The sequence below is a fragment of the Urocampus carinirostris genome, chromosome 9 (genome assembly GCF_059441175.1).
Source record: "Urocampus carinirostris isolate Australia breed hairy pipefish chromosome 9, RoL_Ucar_1.0, whole genome shotgun sequence".
Lineage (NCBI taxonomy): Eukaryota > Metazoa > Chordata > Actinopteri > Syngnathiformes > Syngnathidae > Urocampus > Urocampus carinirostris.
In genome coordinates, this window is record NC_142357.1 from 15,016,339 (window position 1) to 15,032,994 (window position 16,656).

The 16,656-nt window shown below is 37.6% G+C and overlaps 1 protein-coding gene across 1 annotated transcript in view; it reads left to right on the forward strand.

Annotated features, from left to right (window-relative positions):
• Positions 1-1,662: 1,662 nt before the first annotated feature.
• The window catches only part of slc16a2 (solute carrier family 16 member 2), a 55,669-nt gene continuing 40,675 nt past the window's right edge, over positions 1,663-16,656 (forward strand). The window contains exon 1 of the mRNA XM_088344614.1: positions 1,663-2,518. Within this exon, the coding sequence (XP_088200740.1) occupies positions 2,128-2,518 (391 nt within the window). The 5' untranslated portion in view covers positions 1,663-2,127. The remainder of the gene's footprint in view (positions 2,519-16,656) is intronic.

The window sequence follows — 16,656 nt, forward strand, 5'->3', positions numbered from 1 at the left end:
TATGTTACAACGTGAGCAAAAGACGAATAGTTAGCGATTAGACGACATTGTAATTCATGATCTGATTCGGAGACGTAGCAAAGTAATGCATCATGTTGTAACGACAGCTGAGCAAAATGTTTTAAAAATTAATAACGGGTTACAGTACTTGTTACCGAGAAAGGGAATTGTGTTCCTGGAACATATTCATTTGTAATGCTTTAGTCCAAAAGGGGGCGATTTTTGGTTTAGAGTTTTAGGGGTGTTGATTGTGGCAGAGGGATGTCGGACAAACATGGCGGCGACCTAAGTAGCGATTCCACTATGTAAAAGAAATACAATTTTCCCTACCTATTTTTTTTAAATAAAAATTAACATGGGTATGATATTTCATTATTTTTACTTAGTATTCGAATCAATGTTTTTTTATTACTAAATTATTTTTTTTTTACCATTAGGAGGCACTAAATATTACACACTGTCCCTTTAAAGATATTCAGGGTCATTCAACACTGTTCAAGAGTGTCATCATCATAATACATTTGAACCTCTACAGCAGGGGTCTCCAATGTGGTACCCGCGGGCACCAGGGTGCCCCCTCAGGATAGTTGAGGTGCCCAGGACCTGTTCTGAAAATAGTTCACCAGTGCTGGGTCATTGTGATTTTCTAGTAAGAAACAAATTATTGGTGGTCTATTTTACCCTATTTTTAATAATTAACTTGGTTATAACACCCTATTCTTAACAAACATTTTATCTTTTTTTCCTAGGTATCAAGCTAAATTTTGGCTCGTTTGTGGCTAGTTATCTAGCTTTTTAAGTTTCTGTCTGGCTACTTGGAAGGCTTGTCACTCTTTTGGCTAGCTCACGAGCTCCCTTGTAGTTTTTTTTTAACCTGTTTGCCTTTCTGGCTAACAATCAAGCTATCTTTTTAGCTAAATAGCAAGCTATGTAGCTATTTTTTTTTATTCTTCTTCTTGTTAATTTTTACAATTTTTTTCATGTCATCTAGCTAACATTTTAACGTTTTTTGGGTGGCTATCAAACTAAATGTTGGTCTCTTTTCGAGCTAGCTATCCAGCTTTTTTTTTTAGCTTTGTATCGAGTTATTTAATTAGATTTTTACTCTTTTAGATAGCTATTTAGCCCCCTTTTCGTTTTTATTTATCTGTTTACTTTTCTAACTAACTCTTATTGCTATTAAACTATTTAGCAAGCCATCTAGCTAAGTTGCTATTTTAGAAATTCATATCAAACTGGTTGCCCTTTGCGCTATTTAATTAGAAAAAGTAGTTCTCATCTTGAAAAAGGTTGGAGACTCCTGCTCTACAGATTCCGCCGCTATGCCGCATGTGAAACTAACTAAGCGAAAGAGGAGTTGGCAGTGGAGTTTCTGACACTGCGTTGTTCACTTATTTTTTAAACATGTTTTTTGTTTTTATTTTTTCGTGTTTTCATATTTTGTAAGAGTACACTGTCCTTTATTAAATAGAAGAGACTTTTGAAAATGCTTCAATTTTAGGGGTGCTCGGGTTGAATGTGGGGGTGCTTTGACACACCCCGAAATGGCCTGGTTACGCCCATGATTCCAACACTATCGGTAGCCGTATCGATGTTTGTATCGATCCGGCTCGCACAACTGCCAGGAAAAGAGGGCGTAACTTATTTGTTGAATGACTGCCCGACACCGGCGGCAGTCCGTTGGTCCTCTCGTGGATGGGACGAGACGAGACAGCCTGTGGAATATAGACAACAACATTTACCACATTGCGCAAAAGGGGCATAACTTTGTCGATATTTGTTGTTTTGTAGAAGGAAGACAAAAGTGCTGCGTAGGCCGAGGCGAGGTGCTCGCAGGTTGGTGGTCTGGCGGGTTCTGCGCTGAGCGAGGAAGCAAAAAGTAAACACGCTGTCTTACTGTTAAGACTCGCTTATTACATTGAAAGAACACTACAACGGTGAGCATTGTAGCCTAGCGTTGAAATCGGCTTTATTTGTTGACGGCGACACATAATGCGAGTGGCGCATGCTATGTTTTGAAAGCGAGCCAATCAGATCCGCTGTTGAAATCCACGCTTATGTCAGTGACCTATATCGCATGTATGTGCGCCAAGAGCCCGCAATCACCTCAACGCTAGACTAGACAGCATGGGGACAAACGGGCTAGACGAGCAGCCGTCTTTTGGGGCGCCCGGGGCGGAACAGTTGACCACGGGTTTCCAGCAGGACGAGCGGGACGATGCTGCCCAAGAGTCGGGCTGGAAGAATGATGAGCGTCCGCTCCCGCAGGAGGACAGCACCGCGCAGCTCATCGAACCTGGACTCAAGGCGAGCTCGTCCCCGGCTCTCGAAAGGCGAGGCGGCGGCGCCGGGGGAGGCTTCGCGCCCCCCGAAGGAGGCTTCGGCTGGCTGGTGGTTCTGGCAGCCACATGGTGCAACGGCTCCATCTTCGGGATTCAGAACTCTTTCGGCATCCTTCACATGATGCTGGTGAGGGAGCATGCCGACCCCCAGGACAAGACGTCTCAGTTTAAAGTGGGTAAGTAGGACACCTGCATTCCTTTCATAGTTCTCAAATGAGGGGACGTGTACCCCTGGGGGTACCCCAAGAGGTACGTTAGATCTTGATATACTTTTCGTATTAAATTCAGCTCAAACTAATGATTAAACAAGCGGTTCGCAACTGGTATGACACCAGGAACCACTATCCCACCCTAATGACAGGTTGAATCCAAATCAAGAAAGTCATCTTATTTATTTGTAAAACACTTCTTGGTCAATTCAGTGCCACTCAAAAGTGCTGTATAAAAACAGCCCTGCCCAAAAAATGATACAAAATAAACAGTAATTGAAAAACTATAGTAATGGCAAGGGACAGACTAACCATGTGAGGAAAGAGACGTGAGGGAGGCTCATTCATACTGATCGGAATGATCCATAGCTCTCAAATAGGGGAACGTTTACCCCCTTGGGCGTTGTGAGACATACTGTACTTGTCAACATCAGCCAATTGCTTCTCTTATCCTTATCTTGCAATTCACCTTAATAAGTAAATATAGACTTTACCTGTACAACTCAGCACCGTTATACTCAATGCAAGAAAGACTATGTTGAATGAAAACAAAAATAATTTATGTTGTGGATTTTTTTTTAAATTCACTGTTTGAATTGAGTTTTTAACAATTTTACATACAAAAATAAACTAAACTCCAAACCCAAACAAACTCAAAACAGATAAACAAAAGAGCAGTTAAGCTTCATGTTGAAAAAGAAAAAAAAAACGGTATGATTTACTAGGAGAGTGGTGCAATGCACAGTGAATACAGAGATGTTGCAGATTGTGGTTGGGATAAAAAGTTACCAAAAGTCATTAGTCACATTCAACCTGTTGAATCTCTCCATCATTTTTTCACAAACTATAGCGTCCATCATCAGTGTTTTCCAAAGGTTTACGGCTGGGCTATCCGGGAGCTTCTAGTGTCTCCAAATTGTCCGAGCGGAGGTCATAAGTCCAGTGTTTAGTACTTTGAGAGATGTGTCCAAGTAGGGGACCACAGTTCTGTCTGCAAGAAGACACAGTTTTATTGATTTTGGGAGAATACATTTAAACCATTTTCCCTTACATTTAACAAAAATTTCCCATAAGGGAGCAATTTTGGAAGGTTCCCACAAAGCATGTATCAGCGCACCTCTCCCATTGCCACACTTGCAACATGTAGACCATCTTTGAACAGTCCAATCTTGAAGAAAATTGATGGATTGAAATAATACCTGTTGCTGTTGAGTTCACAAGTTTGTTTTATTGGCCCAATAAACAACACAATTATTTTAGCATCTTTCTTAGTTTTTTTACCCACTTATAGTAAATTCATTGTTGCTTATTATACGTAGCAGCATTTTAAAAAACAAATAAATCCGGTACTCAATTTGAAAATGTCAAAAAACGTATAAATTTAAGTGACAGGTATGGTGAGAGCAATCCAGGAGAAATGTGAGAATTTAATACATTTTTCAAAAAGTGTTCATATCAAGATAATTTCAAACGAATGATTACATTATGTCATTTATTAAAAGTATCGATCGTACATAAAATAAATGTTGTTTCGCAAGCCATTCACTATTTCATTTTATTTTAGATAATTGTTTAAATACTTCCATATAATTGTGATAACATTTTATACTGTCCAGAAATTGTTAGCATATTCTAGGAATAATCATTATAATTTTACCAAAATTTAGATGGGTGTTTTTTTGGTTGTAGGAAAATAATATCTAAAATTGACAGCATACCAATGATTTAGCTTATTTTGAAGTTAGGTTTAGTTCATAAATTAAAAAAAATAAGTAAAACAAGAAAAAGGATATGAAAGGGACACTGTCTAATATTTGACCACTAAATGTGGCTGTATTTAGTGCAACCAAAAGCAATAGAATACAGACTACAAAGACTCAAATTGACCAAACGGCACAATTTTTTTCTTTTTTTTCCGCATAGCCTTAAACCAAGTTTTTCTTTTTTAGGCGACTAGAAGCAAGATGGTGGACAATCATCTCAGTTCCCTTTAGGCGAGCCTCGTGTTATGTTATATTAAAAAAAATACGTACCCTACAAGTATTTAAAAATTAATCCACAATATTACATAATACCTAATGTCCCTTTAAAAGTAAAAAAACGTATCACCATACCTCATTATCAGTGATAATATAGGTGTTGGTTTTCTAAATAAATCTAAAACAAAATACATAAAATGAGTCAAATGAACTATAAACCATTTTAGTTGGTGAAATTCTATTTCACTTTCTTGTTTATTTTACCTTTATTTTTAAAATAACCTTAGAAAGTTTTTACAACTTTTAGATTTAGTTTTTTAACACATATTTGTATTTCGAAAGGGTTGCTATTATAAAATAATATATAATACATTTAAACAAGGCTACCCCGGCAAAATGCACCCTTTGGTTTGACATTGACAACAACGTTCTGTAAATCTGGTTGACTCTTGCTCAGAAAACCATTGAGTAGTGTTTTTCACAGAAAAACAGCGAGCATTCTACCCAAAGTAGTCAAAAAGGTCAGGGCTGGTGTCACGACTGGGATGTACTTTGAATCTTAACTACACATTTTCCTTCTCAGACCAATCCCCAGGAGGTCGAGGTCATGCACATTTACCGGCCTATAATGCCACACTCTCCTGAAAGGAGTCATGTGTGAACTTTCTCGTCACGCCATCTCAATGTTTTAGGCGTCTTCAGAACTCATAAACTTGATTCCCCTTGATAAGGAGGGAAGCAAAACATCACTTATTCTGGCAGGATGTTCTTGAACAGCAATGTTCTCTTTGGGCAAAAGCTGATGTGTTAAGGGTTCACATGGGTGCTTGAAATCCTTGAATTTTGGTGTTTTCAAGAATCTGTAAATGCTTGAATTTTAGTGTAGCCACAACAAGTCTGCTTAAAAATGATGCTGATACTGCTCTCTTTTGGCTTCACTTGGCCAGAGATTTGTCTCAAAAATATTTACACACATATTGTTTAAATCCACAAATATATTCACGATTTACTCAAGATCTAAAAATCATATGTCTTGATAAATGCGCACTAAAGATTAAAAATGGCATATCTAAATCCCAAGTTATATTTGAGGCTCTGCAAATTTCATGATTTGTACCTAAATTCTTCTTTTAACGGTACTGGAAATATATGCAAAATTGGCTTTGAAAGTTTTTGAATTTGGCCATGAAAATAGTGTACAACATTTAATATTCCTACATATTAAATGGTTTCTTTGTAGACATCTTTGTTAATCAACAAGGGCATTTTTCTTGAGGTTATATTTGTCAAGGACAATGTTTAAATCCGTTGAGCAAATAATTGAAATTTACCGTACTCACACTATAAGGAGCACTCCCAAAAAGTAGTCTTTTGTCATATTTTTGATATTCAAGGTGCACTGAACTATAAGGCTCATGCAATTAAGACTACAGAAGGAGCTAACGAATGTATTTGTGCGTATTTGATTTGCACATCAGCGTATATTGATCAGTCTAAAATGCTAAACATTGCATGCAATGGGAATTAAACCCAGATTTTGGCAGTGAACAGTGAATACCACTCGACCACTAGTGATGACGAACGATAAGGCATTAGATTAGTCACACTATTTTTTACTCACAGTGCTAGAAATAAACGTTAAAGAATAGAAAGAACATAAAGATATAAATGAATAAAACATGAGGAGAGAAAAACTCTTGTGTACCTGATGATGAAAGGGATTTCTCAATTATTTATAACTTTCAGGACAACTTTCTGTTTTCTCCATTCTGAAACATTTGTTTCTGGCAAAGTGAGTGGAAATAGGACACATATAATTAGTGTGTGCATTTCCAATCTTGTTTGCCATATTCTGCAGTGTATAAGGCTTATTCTCAAGTGTCATATAACTTTAACATTTTAGGGCAATTTGGGGGTTTTAGGTGTGTTTAATACTGCAGTTCGGAAAAATTTAGTAAATGTATTTACTGATGGATATCTGCAATTCTCATGTTTCTTAAAAATTGCAGGAAATTAATTTAAGATCAAGCCAGTAGTTTTTCCAGTTTTACACAGTTTTAATATACTCCTGTTAAGTTTAGACTTTAGTAGACACTCACAATATGGATTTTGAACTTGCAAGGAGAGGGGCCTTCCGATAAGAGAATTCCATCTCGTCCAAAAGTCCTTCCCCCGATCCTCTCTTTTCATTAAATCTACAAAAACAGATCAGCCCTAAAGGGCGTGGAATCAAAGAACAGCAACTAGATTGGCTGATATCGACAATGACGTAACAGTAAAAATAATGACCAACAGTGTGTTATCATTGTCAAAACAAGGAACTGGCGTCCTTTTAAATCTCCTTTGCATTTGTCCAATATTAAAAAACAAAATATACTCATCAAATCCGAAAGTAGAAAATTTCTCGTTTGGGTTTGAAAGATGTCTTTTCGCTATCAATCTTGGAGCTTTTCTCACACCTGGAAATGTGCAAAATCCCCTCCAAAATTTTCTGTCACCTAGAGATTTGCTAAGTCCCAAAATATTGTAAACTTATTGCCCAATTGCGTTTTGCACATTTTCGTGTGATAGGACAATGTTGGAAAAGTCTTGGCAGGGTGTAATAACTTATACGGGAAATATGTTATGAAAAGTTTCTGCAAATTAAATTTCCAGGTATTGACTTGGGTTGTTCATAAAGCTAGCCTCCACCGGAATCACACCATTGTTTCCCCTCTGTTTACCTGCAAGCTAGTTACTATAACAGACTATTGTCAATGTTTAACAAAGTTTGTGAAGGTCTCACGCCTCAAATATTCCCCAGATGATTTTAAGGAATTTGTGTGTTCCAAAACAAAGTTCGAAACACAAAACTCTTAAGCGCTGCTCTTTGAATCGGTTCCAGGCTGGATGCACAAGTGCAAGGGAAGCTTAAGGTCAAGATGCGGGAGGGGATTAAGATTCTTTGCTTGTTCCCCCGGACATTGTTGGCCCTCACTCTGTTATCGGCGTGGAAGCCGTTAAGAAAGTCTAAACTGGGGTGGGGGTTGTCATGTGTCAGCAGAATATTGTCCACTGAGCCCAAAAACAAATGTCAAATGATTCTGTTTTTTTTTTAAATTGTTCTTTCTGTTTAACCCAAGAGATTCTTCAGTAAAAAAATAGAGATTTATCGTGTCTCCCATTTCAGACTACTTTCGTAATTCTTGGATGTGTCCAATGTAAAAGGATTAGAATCAATCCCACCCAAGTACAGATAGTAAAACACTTGAATGAATGAAACAAGAGGAACAGTGCTTAACTCAAGAAAAAGAAAAAAAAGAGGTTTTCCTCTGATCCGTCATGCGTGCTTATCTATAATCTCTTTCAGTCCCCATCTTTAGTGGATAACTGCTTGGTTTGATAGTGAGTCTTCTGCACTCAATGAACTTTTGAAAAATATTTAGTGCTGGTGATGTTTTGTGTGATGTTTTTTTTTTTAATTCTTCATTATTTGTCACACTAAAAACATCAGTGCTGAACTCACTGGCCATAGAAAGCTTCTCAGTCTGCGCAAGTGCCCTAGTTAGTCAACCAATCGTATTGCAAATAATGATGAAAACAACATTGTTTGCCAAACTCATGAACTTGATTTAGGCATTTTTTTCCTCTTATTTCTTTTTCTATGTTTTATTTGCTCAAAAGTCCCCCCCCAAAATTTGTCTATTATATTATTAGTATGACTATAAACTGTAGGTGAATTACAGACAATTCTGAGGTCAAAAACCAAGGCTGTGTTCAAAAATCGTTTAATGGATATTCAACAAATTTCATTAAGGATCTTTTTATATTGATTCATAATGTAATTAATTGATTATTTACATAAAATATTAAACATTTTATCTATTATTTATGTGTTAACAATGCCCAACTGAGTTCAGAGAGCCTTTATATACTTTTTTACACCACATCTATCCGATTTAATCTTAATTTTACTTTTGGTGTTTCGGCCACGGAGCACATTACGCTGGAATGAAGGGGGCTGGGGGTTGGAATGGGGGGGAAAGGAAGAGTTTATTTTAGCATGTCTAGGATTCTCACATACTTGCACACACATCAAAAGGATGTGCAACGATGACTTCTGCTAGAAGATGGTGTCGGCCACTACAGTATTTTCAAGTTACGGACACCACCTTTGAATAAAATAATGAAAAAATGCATGGCTAAAAATCAGCCCCAGAAAATTCGAGGTATGATACTTTTCATTTCACTATATTTGAACCTGTTTTTCAAGTAAACTACAAAAATTATAATTGAAATCTACTGCATTTTCCAGACTCCTGATTATAAGGCTCACCTTACATAAACATTCAGGAAACATGGTTTCACAACTACAATAAACTTCATTAGTTTATAAATGGTTACTGAATGTTGAAGCATTTAGTTGTTATTATGCATTTACAATTTTATATATTTGATTTCCGGTCTATAAGGTGCACTTTTGAATTTCCGGGCATTTTGGGGTTTTTAGTTGCACCTTATAGTCCGTAAAATATGGCATTATTTTGTTTTGTCATTTATGTCTAAAACGTTTAAGATGTCTACTATATTTTGACAGGTCTCCAATTGCAGATGATTATTTTTCTAATTATAATAAATATTTGGTAGAAAAAAAATGAAGCTAATTGTTTGGGCAAAAGAGCATTTTTTTCAGTGTGCAATTTGACAGGCCTTCATTTTTTTATCTTGCTCTTATCCTTTTAAAATATGTATTTTTCAAATTTAAATACTATTATGAAAGTTGTATTGCACAAAAATAATCAAATGTTTTTAAGTTTATTTCCATAACAAAAAAACATAAATTAATAGGATTTTTTTTAATCATTATTGGATTATGTTGGAGTGAATCTGATCAATACATTTTTTTCAAAATCCAATTAGAAAAAAACTACTGACTCATAATTGAATCAGCATACTAATATTTAATTTGAGACCTGGCTTTATCAAGTTAATCATTATTGGATGCGAGTGAACTTCATATCCTTTTGGATTGAAAACGTGGTACTAGGAATGGAGATTCTGAGAATACAAATAAACCCGCACGGGTCAATCGTACGATGCCATATCATTTTGTATTTTTTTTAATAAGCATCCAAGACTGATTTTGTCACGACCAGGATGGAATCAGGACCCAAATGCGTAGCATTAACCACAAGTTTATTTATAGAAAGAGGAAGGGCAGCGCCCCCGACCCGGTGCTCGCTGGACGCGGGAAGCAAGCCGCTCATGCAATCGGATCGTGATCCGGATACGGAAGTGGATCTTCTGTAGCGGGTGATGACAGTGTCAAGGACGGAAAAGACAGGTCGATAGCCGGGAAGGGAGAGCAAACATGGTCAGAATCAAAAACAGGTCGGAGCCGGAGACAAACGGGGAGATCAGGAATGGACGGGTGGAAAAATCGGGTGCAAAAACGAGACAGGCGGTAGTCAGGGTCAAAATGCTTGCCTTGTAACAACAGAGGTTCGCTGACGGACTGACAACAGGATAATGACGGGACTGGGCTTAAAAAGGGACAGGGAACCAATCAGATAGCCCGCAGCGGCTTGCGCCAAATGAGCGGGCACAGGTGATACTAATCGGTAATCTTGACAGATTTTGTCCTTGAAGCATTACATTATTTTCTTTCTCACGGCAATTATCCGCCTTAACCCATTTCGAAGTTTCCCCTCATTAGGTAAATTTTATACGTATCTAAAACACAACACAAAAAGCAAATCACCATTGCATGCTTAACCAAGGTCACTCGAGCTAATGTACATACAACATGCTGACATTTTTGAGTCCTTTTTTTAATATACTGGAACAAAGTATACATTTATTTGGACTTATTGTGATTCGTTTTTTTTCTGTATGTAGCTACATTGTAAGAAACTTGTTTCTTTGACAACTTTGGTTTGAGTCCTAACGAGCTTTGGGGTTTAGTCAGGTCCACTTTTAATGGGCTCCTTTTTTTCTAGACTGAGATTCCTTTTTCAACCTCTAGCAGGTGGACTTTTTATTCCCTTGTAGGTGGTCCGGTATTTCTCAGTAATTGCACCATGGTATGCAAGAACTTTCATCCTTTTTGTGCCAATTTATACAAAAGATGTGCAATACCAGGGTGTGTACTCAGCTGTACTCTGCTTTGTCAATCACCTCATTGAAGAGAGAAACAAAAACAGTACGCTTGTGGGAAAGGGTGAGGAAGGAAGATCGTTCTTGCGAATTTGCTTTAGATGCTCCAGTTTCCTCTCTCACCCCCCACCAAAATGTGTTTTTGTGAAGTAAAAACTCTTTGTGACTGGTTGATTATTTGATCAACAATGGGAACGTGCAATAATTATTGGATTGATCCATGAGTAATTGACTAACAAATCAATCTAAAAAAAATTGTAATCGATTAATTGTTCCAATACCTCAGGGCCGAAATCAATAGTAAGAATTAAAATCACAAAAATGTAAAGGGATCATAAAGCGCCATTTTTCTGCTACCTTTTTGGCCCGAGTTTTTTTGGGGGGTACCCGTAGCAGCAAGATGGCGGACAATTATGAAATTTTCCTCTAGCTGAGGTTAACGATACGTGAAATAAATAATGAGTATTCTTAAAACAAGGCACATATGTATACACTTTTCATATAGGATTGATAATTATTTAAATTGAAATCAATATTTTTTCATCAATTAAAATATTTTGCCATCCATCCGTTATCTGCAGCACTTATCTCAGTAGGTTCACAGGGGTGCTGGAGCCATCCCAGCTGTCTTCGGGCAGGGGACACTGCGAACTGGTTGCCAGCCAGTCGCAGGTTACACAGAGACATACAACCACTCGCTCATTCACACCTTTGCACAATTTGGACGGGCCAATTAACCTGACATGCATGATTTTTTTAATGCGGGAGGAAACCTGAGTGCCCGAAGGAAGCCCGAAGGAAACCCAAGCAAGCACGAGGAGAACATGCAAACTCCGGACAAGAAGGCTTGGTTTCTCAATTTGGTCTTATGACCTCAGAACTGTGCTTCGGACACGCTAACCAACCAGCCGCCGTGTTTGATTTCAGTTCTGTCTCGAACCGATACCTCATTTCGTAAACATGTGTGTGTTACCCAGACACAAATTATATTAAACTTACAAATGCTTCGATGTTACCGGCTTGCATTTCATTCCTTTCTGACCGAGTTCGATTGCATCTGAATTACATATTCAAGCATTAGTTTTATTTTCTTTAATGACTTTGTGTATGTATGATATCCGGATTGGATATCTTGATTTGATGGTTGTAATTCAAGCATATGATTGATTTAGTTTGCTGTCCAGGCCGAATTTGGAAGGCAACAAATATCAATTATTTTTGACTGCATGTATAACCGGTTCCAAATATGCAGTTTGCCATTATGTCAGTGCCAGTGTACTACTAGTATCACAAAAATTGGCTTGGAGTTTTTAAGCTGGTTTCATAACATTACGAATTAGAAAATGTATGCAAAACCTCTTTTTAACCTGTTGTTAGAGTACAAATGTATACTTTTTATATTAAGCAATGACATAAATTTTTTTAATGGGTGCGTACTTGTGAATGGGAGAAGGGTGTTTGGTTGGCCATTGCTATACATTGACATCCTGGTGGCCGTTACATAGAAAATCTCATCTGCTCGGCAAGTTTGGGAACTACTAAGGCACGTGAGGGGTTGGTACCCCAAAATGTTGTTGAAATACTGGACCAAAAATAATTATTTTTGTAGCTGCCAAAAATATTAGACAGGCAAAGCATATTGTATCTACAGTATAAACTAGGGCTTCACGGTTAAATGAAACCTAATCAATATTGCGATGTGACGTAGTGTGTTTATGTCATCGCAAGACACTGCGATTTTTTTCATGGATTTAGTTCCCCTTTGTTATTTGAGTGATAGAGTGTTTGGCCAACCAGAGTGGACACAGTTCGGGTTTTAACAGTGCCGGCCAATCAGAGGCAAGTTTGAACCTCGTGGGAGCAGAGCGAAACACTAACAAAGCTCTTTGGAAGGGCACCGTTTACTTAAGTTTATAGCATGTCGCGATTATTAGTGGTGGGTGGGTGTGTTGGGTGTATCCCTTAACCACTAGGTTCGTAGGGGCACCGTTTCCAGTGGTGTGGCTTGGGCACATACGAGGCTAACAATAATTTCCACCTGGTCTCGAACTGGGGACCTTTCGTGTGTTAAGGGAATGTGTTCACCACTGCACTACGGAAACAAAACTATCACAGAAAATGCTCCTTTCCTTTTGAAATAGAAAATCGCATCAAAATTCCAATGCTGGTCTCTAAAATCGCAATTATTCTTTTTTCCCCAAAATCGTGCAGCCCTAGTATATACTGTATACATCTATATTCGTTGAAAAAGGTTACGAATGTTTTTGTCATTCTACAGAAACCATATAATTTTCCCTTATCAAACATTTTTGAAAAAGCGCCAGGGAGCCAATAGGGAGTGCCAAAAAGCCACAAGCGGCTCCAGAGCCCCTTGTTGCTGGACCCCGCACTAACTGATCATCACAAATTGAATTATATTTGACAATAGGTTACATTTCAAGGGCTTAAATTTTGTTTAAAAAAGACATCCATCTCAATAACAATTTCGGACCATTGTATAAATACCAACTTTTTTTGAGTGAAAATTCCAATGTCTGAGAAAATATATTTCCACTGCATGTGTTGGGATCTTCAACAAGTGCTTTTGTGTAAGATTATTGCCCTCTTTTTCTCTTTCACACAAACACCTTTTGTCCCTCCCGTTCTTGGACTCATTTTATCTACACATTTCTTTCCGCTACCTACAAAGATTCTTTGTGCTATGCACGGTAATTGGTACACACAATTCATCCGTTTCAGTAACAAATTGGAGAGAAACAAGAGTGACAAGTTGGGTCTGTATACATTGCTTCAAAGCTTCAGACTTGAATATTATGGAACTGGAACTGGGGAAAGTTTGGCAGTCTCAGAATGGACCTGATACGAGTGTAAGCGCTTAGTGCATTTGTCATTTGCCAACCAAGGACTTAGCCATAACACTGATTATTTATTTATTTACAGTATATATCTCCATATAAATCTCCATTGAGGACGTGGCAAAGATTTTTTTTTATCCAAGTTGACATTTGTCATAGGCATCACTTTCCATCCTTTAATTGAGTGTTTTACTTAAATGCTTGAAGATGTACTCATAAAGATCTATGCTAAACCAGCAATTAAATTAAGGGTCTAAAAACTAAAGCCCTACGGGCATGACATAGCCCGCCTATGAGAACCAGCTTTTTTACAAAACGATAGGACAAAAAATAGACACAAACTTGTATCATCTTTTCAATTGAAAAGATGCACCATCTGCTTCTATGCTGGAAATTGGTATCAACTTATATACCAAAATCTTAAGGTTTTTTGGATTCAAAACTAGAATCCTCTTTCTTTGTGCGTAAATATTGCCCCATCTCCATCTATACCATAGTTGTCCTCATTGTTATCCAAAACTAGCTTCCTCCTCTATGCTGAAACTGTAGTGTTGTTATTGTTTGGTCTATCACATTCCTTCTCTGAAAAAAACATACAATGGGAGACAAGAGACATATAATCTTAGCTCATGAGGAGTTCTAGTTATTTCAGGGCCTGATTCTCATCTGACCTTAACCTGGGCAGCTCCTCTATTTTGTAACAAGTTGAGGGAAGGATGTTTATACACATCAAGAGGGCACTACCATAAAAAAGGAACATCTAAAATACCGGAGTAACACAAAAATAACAATGCAGTTCTCCTCAGGTAAATAGTTGATTAGTTTGGGTGGTTCACAAGGTGAAAAGGCTCTTTGAGGTAAGGCAATACCTCTCAACTGTTAAGTTTGCTGTAATGCTCAATATTTGTAGTTAATGCATTATAGATTTACAATAATCCTATCTGTTATCTTCTGCCATTAAGATTTTAAGTATTGTCTTCTTAAGGTGGCACGGCAAATAGGTGGTTAGCGCTGAGCCCCGCAATGCGGAGGGTTCAATTCCAGATACTGCAGCCTCTGCGTGCGGAGTTTTCATGGTGTTCGTTTTCCTGCTTGGGTTTCCTCCAAGTACTCCGGTCTTCTCCCATGTTCAAAATTGGCCAGTCCAAATTGTCCCTAGGTGTGAATGAGCAAGTGAGTTGTATATCTATGTACCTTGGACTTGTGGGAAATCAGGTCAGGGTGTCCCCTGCGAACTGCGAGAAGATAGCTCAGATGGGCGACCCTAATGAGGATAAGAGGCGCAGAAAATGGATGCCTTCTCCTATTCCCAAAACTGCCATACTTTTGTTCTATGTTAAAAAAACATTGATTTGAATACCCGGCAAAAATACCGGAACTATTATACCAATGCTGAATCTTATAAAAAAAATCAAAGGTCGAGAAATTTGTATTTCTTTTACATAGTGGAAACCTTACCTGGAATTTGCCATCATGTTTGTCTGGCAACTTCCTGCTACGTTGTGCTCTGTGGCATTGGTTTTCGTTCCAATTACACAATGGAGTGACATCTTCTATCACACATTGAGGCTTAAGCGACCCAGAAATTAGATTCCACAATGCCAATTGATAGATAACATTTACTGTAGCACTTCCATAAATGCACCGAAAATGAAAACACTTTCAAGTTTTAACTATGTTTTTGTATTTTTTAACGTGATGCTGGCTTGTTGTTTTAATACTATTTTATTCAAACATTTGCTCTGTGGGATCTATTAAGGTTTCTTTTCCCCTTTTCTAGAGGCCTTTTAGAGGTTATACATGCCCACTTTTGTGAAAAAGTCCAAGCTGCTCACATGTTTTTCTTTAGTTAAGCTCTAGGGCTTTTTACACACAGTACAGACAGTAATACATTTATTGTATTTAGTGTACACACACCTGCACATCTTCTTCAGCCTGCAGACTAACAGCAATATGAACTTGAACTCAATCACCTCATGGTATCTAGGACTCATTTGGAAACTATTTGCATGTTACATAAACATCACAGAGATGCAAAATGCATGCTGGTAACTTGGTGCCAAATAAGAAGTGTAAAAAAAAAAATACAAGTTTTGGTAGTCATACGCAGTGGCTTGTATAAAGAATGCCGTGAACGTGACCTGCAATTTGTGACAGGGTAATTAGAACATTTTGTCTCGGTCTTGGCAAAGTACCTATTGCAGTACGGCGATCAGCAACAATCGGCCCTGGAGCCATACAGTATGTGGCTCTTTGTCGCTCACTAGTTGTTCCCTGGCACTTTTTCAAAGTTTTTTGTTAGTGGAAAATTATATGGTTTATGTAGAAGGACATGGATGACACAAATATTCTTAACATTTTCCAATGAATATAAATATATAAACAGTATATGTACAGGATGTGTTGCCTACCTTCGAAGGCTTATATCGAGCTTTCATTTTCTGTGCAGACCCATCCAAATGTTTGTTGTTGTTGTTGTTTTTGGTCCAATATGGCTATTTCAACATTTTGGGTTGCCAAACCCTGGTTTAATACAACCTCCAGTTTCAGGACAATGCCAGGGCTGTTATACCTTGCTCCCCAGGTAACGACAGCCAGACTGTTGTTTATCTGCCCTTTGATTCTTTTGTGTTATCATTTCAACCTTGTTTTTTGGTCAAATTATTGACATTGCACCCCGGGTTGACTGTATGATGTAACTAACCATCTGTTTTAGTTTATTTATTGATTTTGGGGGAGAACAAAGTATAAATTGACTTTTAAATCACCCGTTCTACTTGTATATAAGAAAAAAGGCCATTCGGTGATTTTTTTTCTTGGATGTCAAATAAAAGGACAACAGCAAAACAAATGAATTGTCTTGTTTATGGACAAGTACAAAAGTTTACTAGGATAGCCAAATTTAATATTAGGAACAAGGGTCTCTTCAAATGCTGATAGATACTGCAGATCTGAAATGTAATTTTTTTCTAATCTTTCCTTTTGTTGGGGTATGGATCTGTTGTTTTGATTTTGAATATATATTTCCTGCAAAAAAAAATGGAAAGGGGGGTAGGCTGTTAAAATATTCTGCTTCAGCCTACTCCCTTCGGGCACATTTTCATGTATTATAATCTGTTATTCTACAGCATTTTTT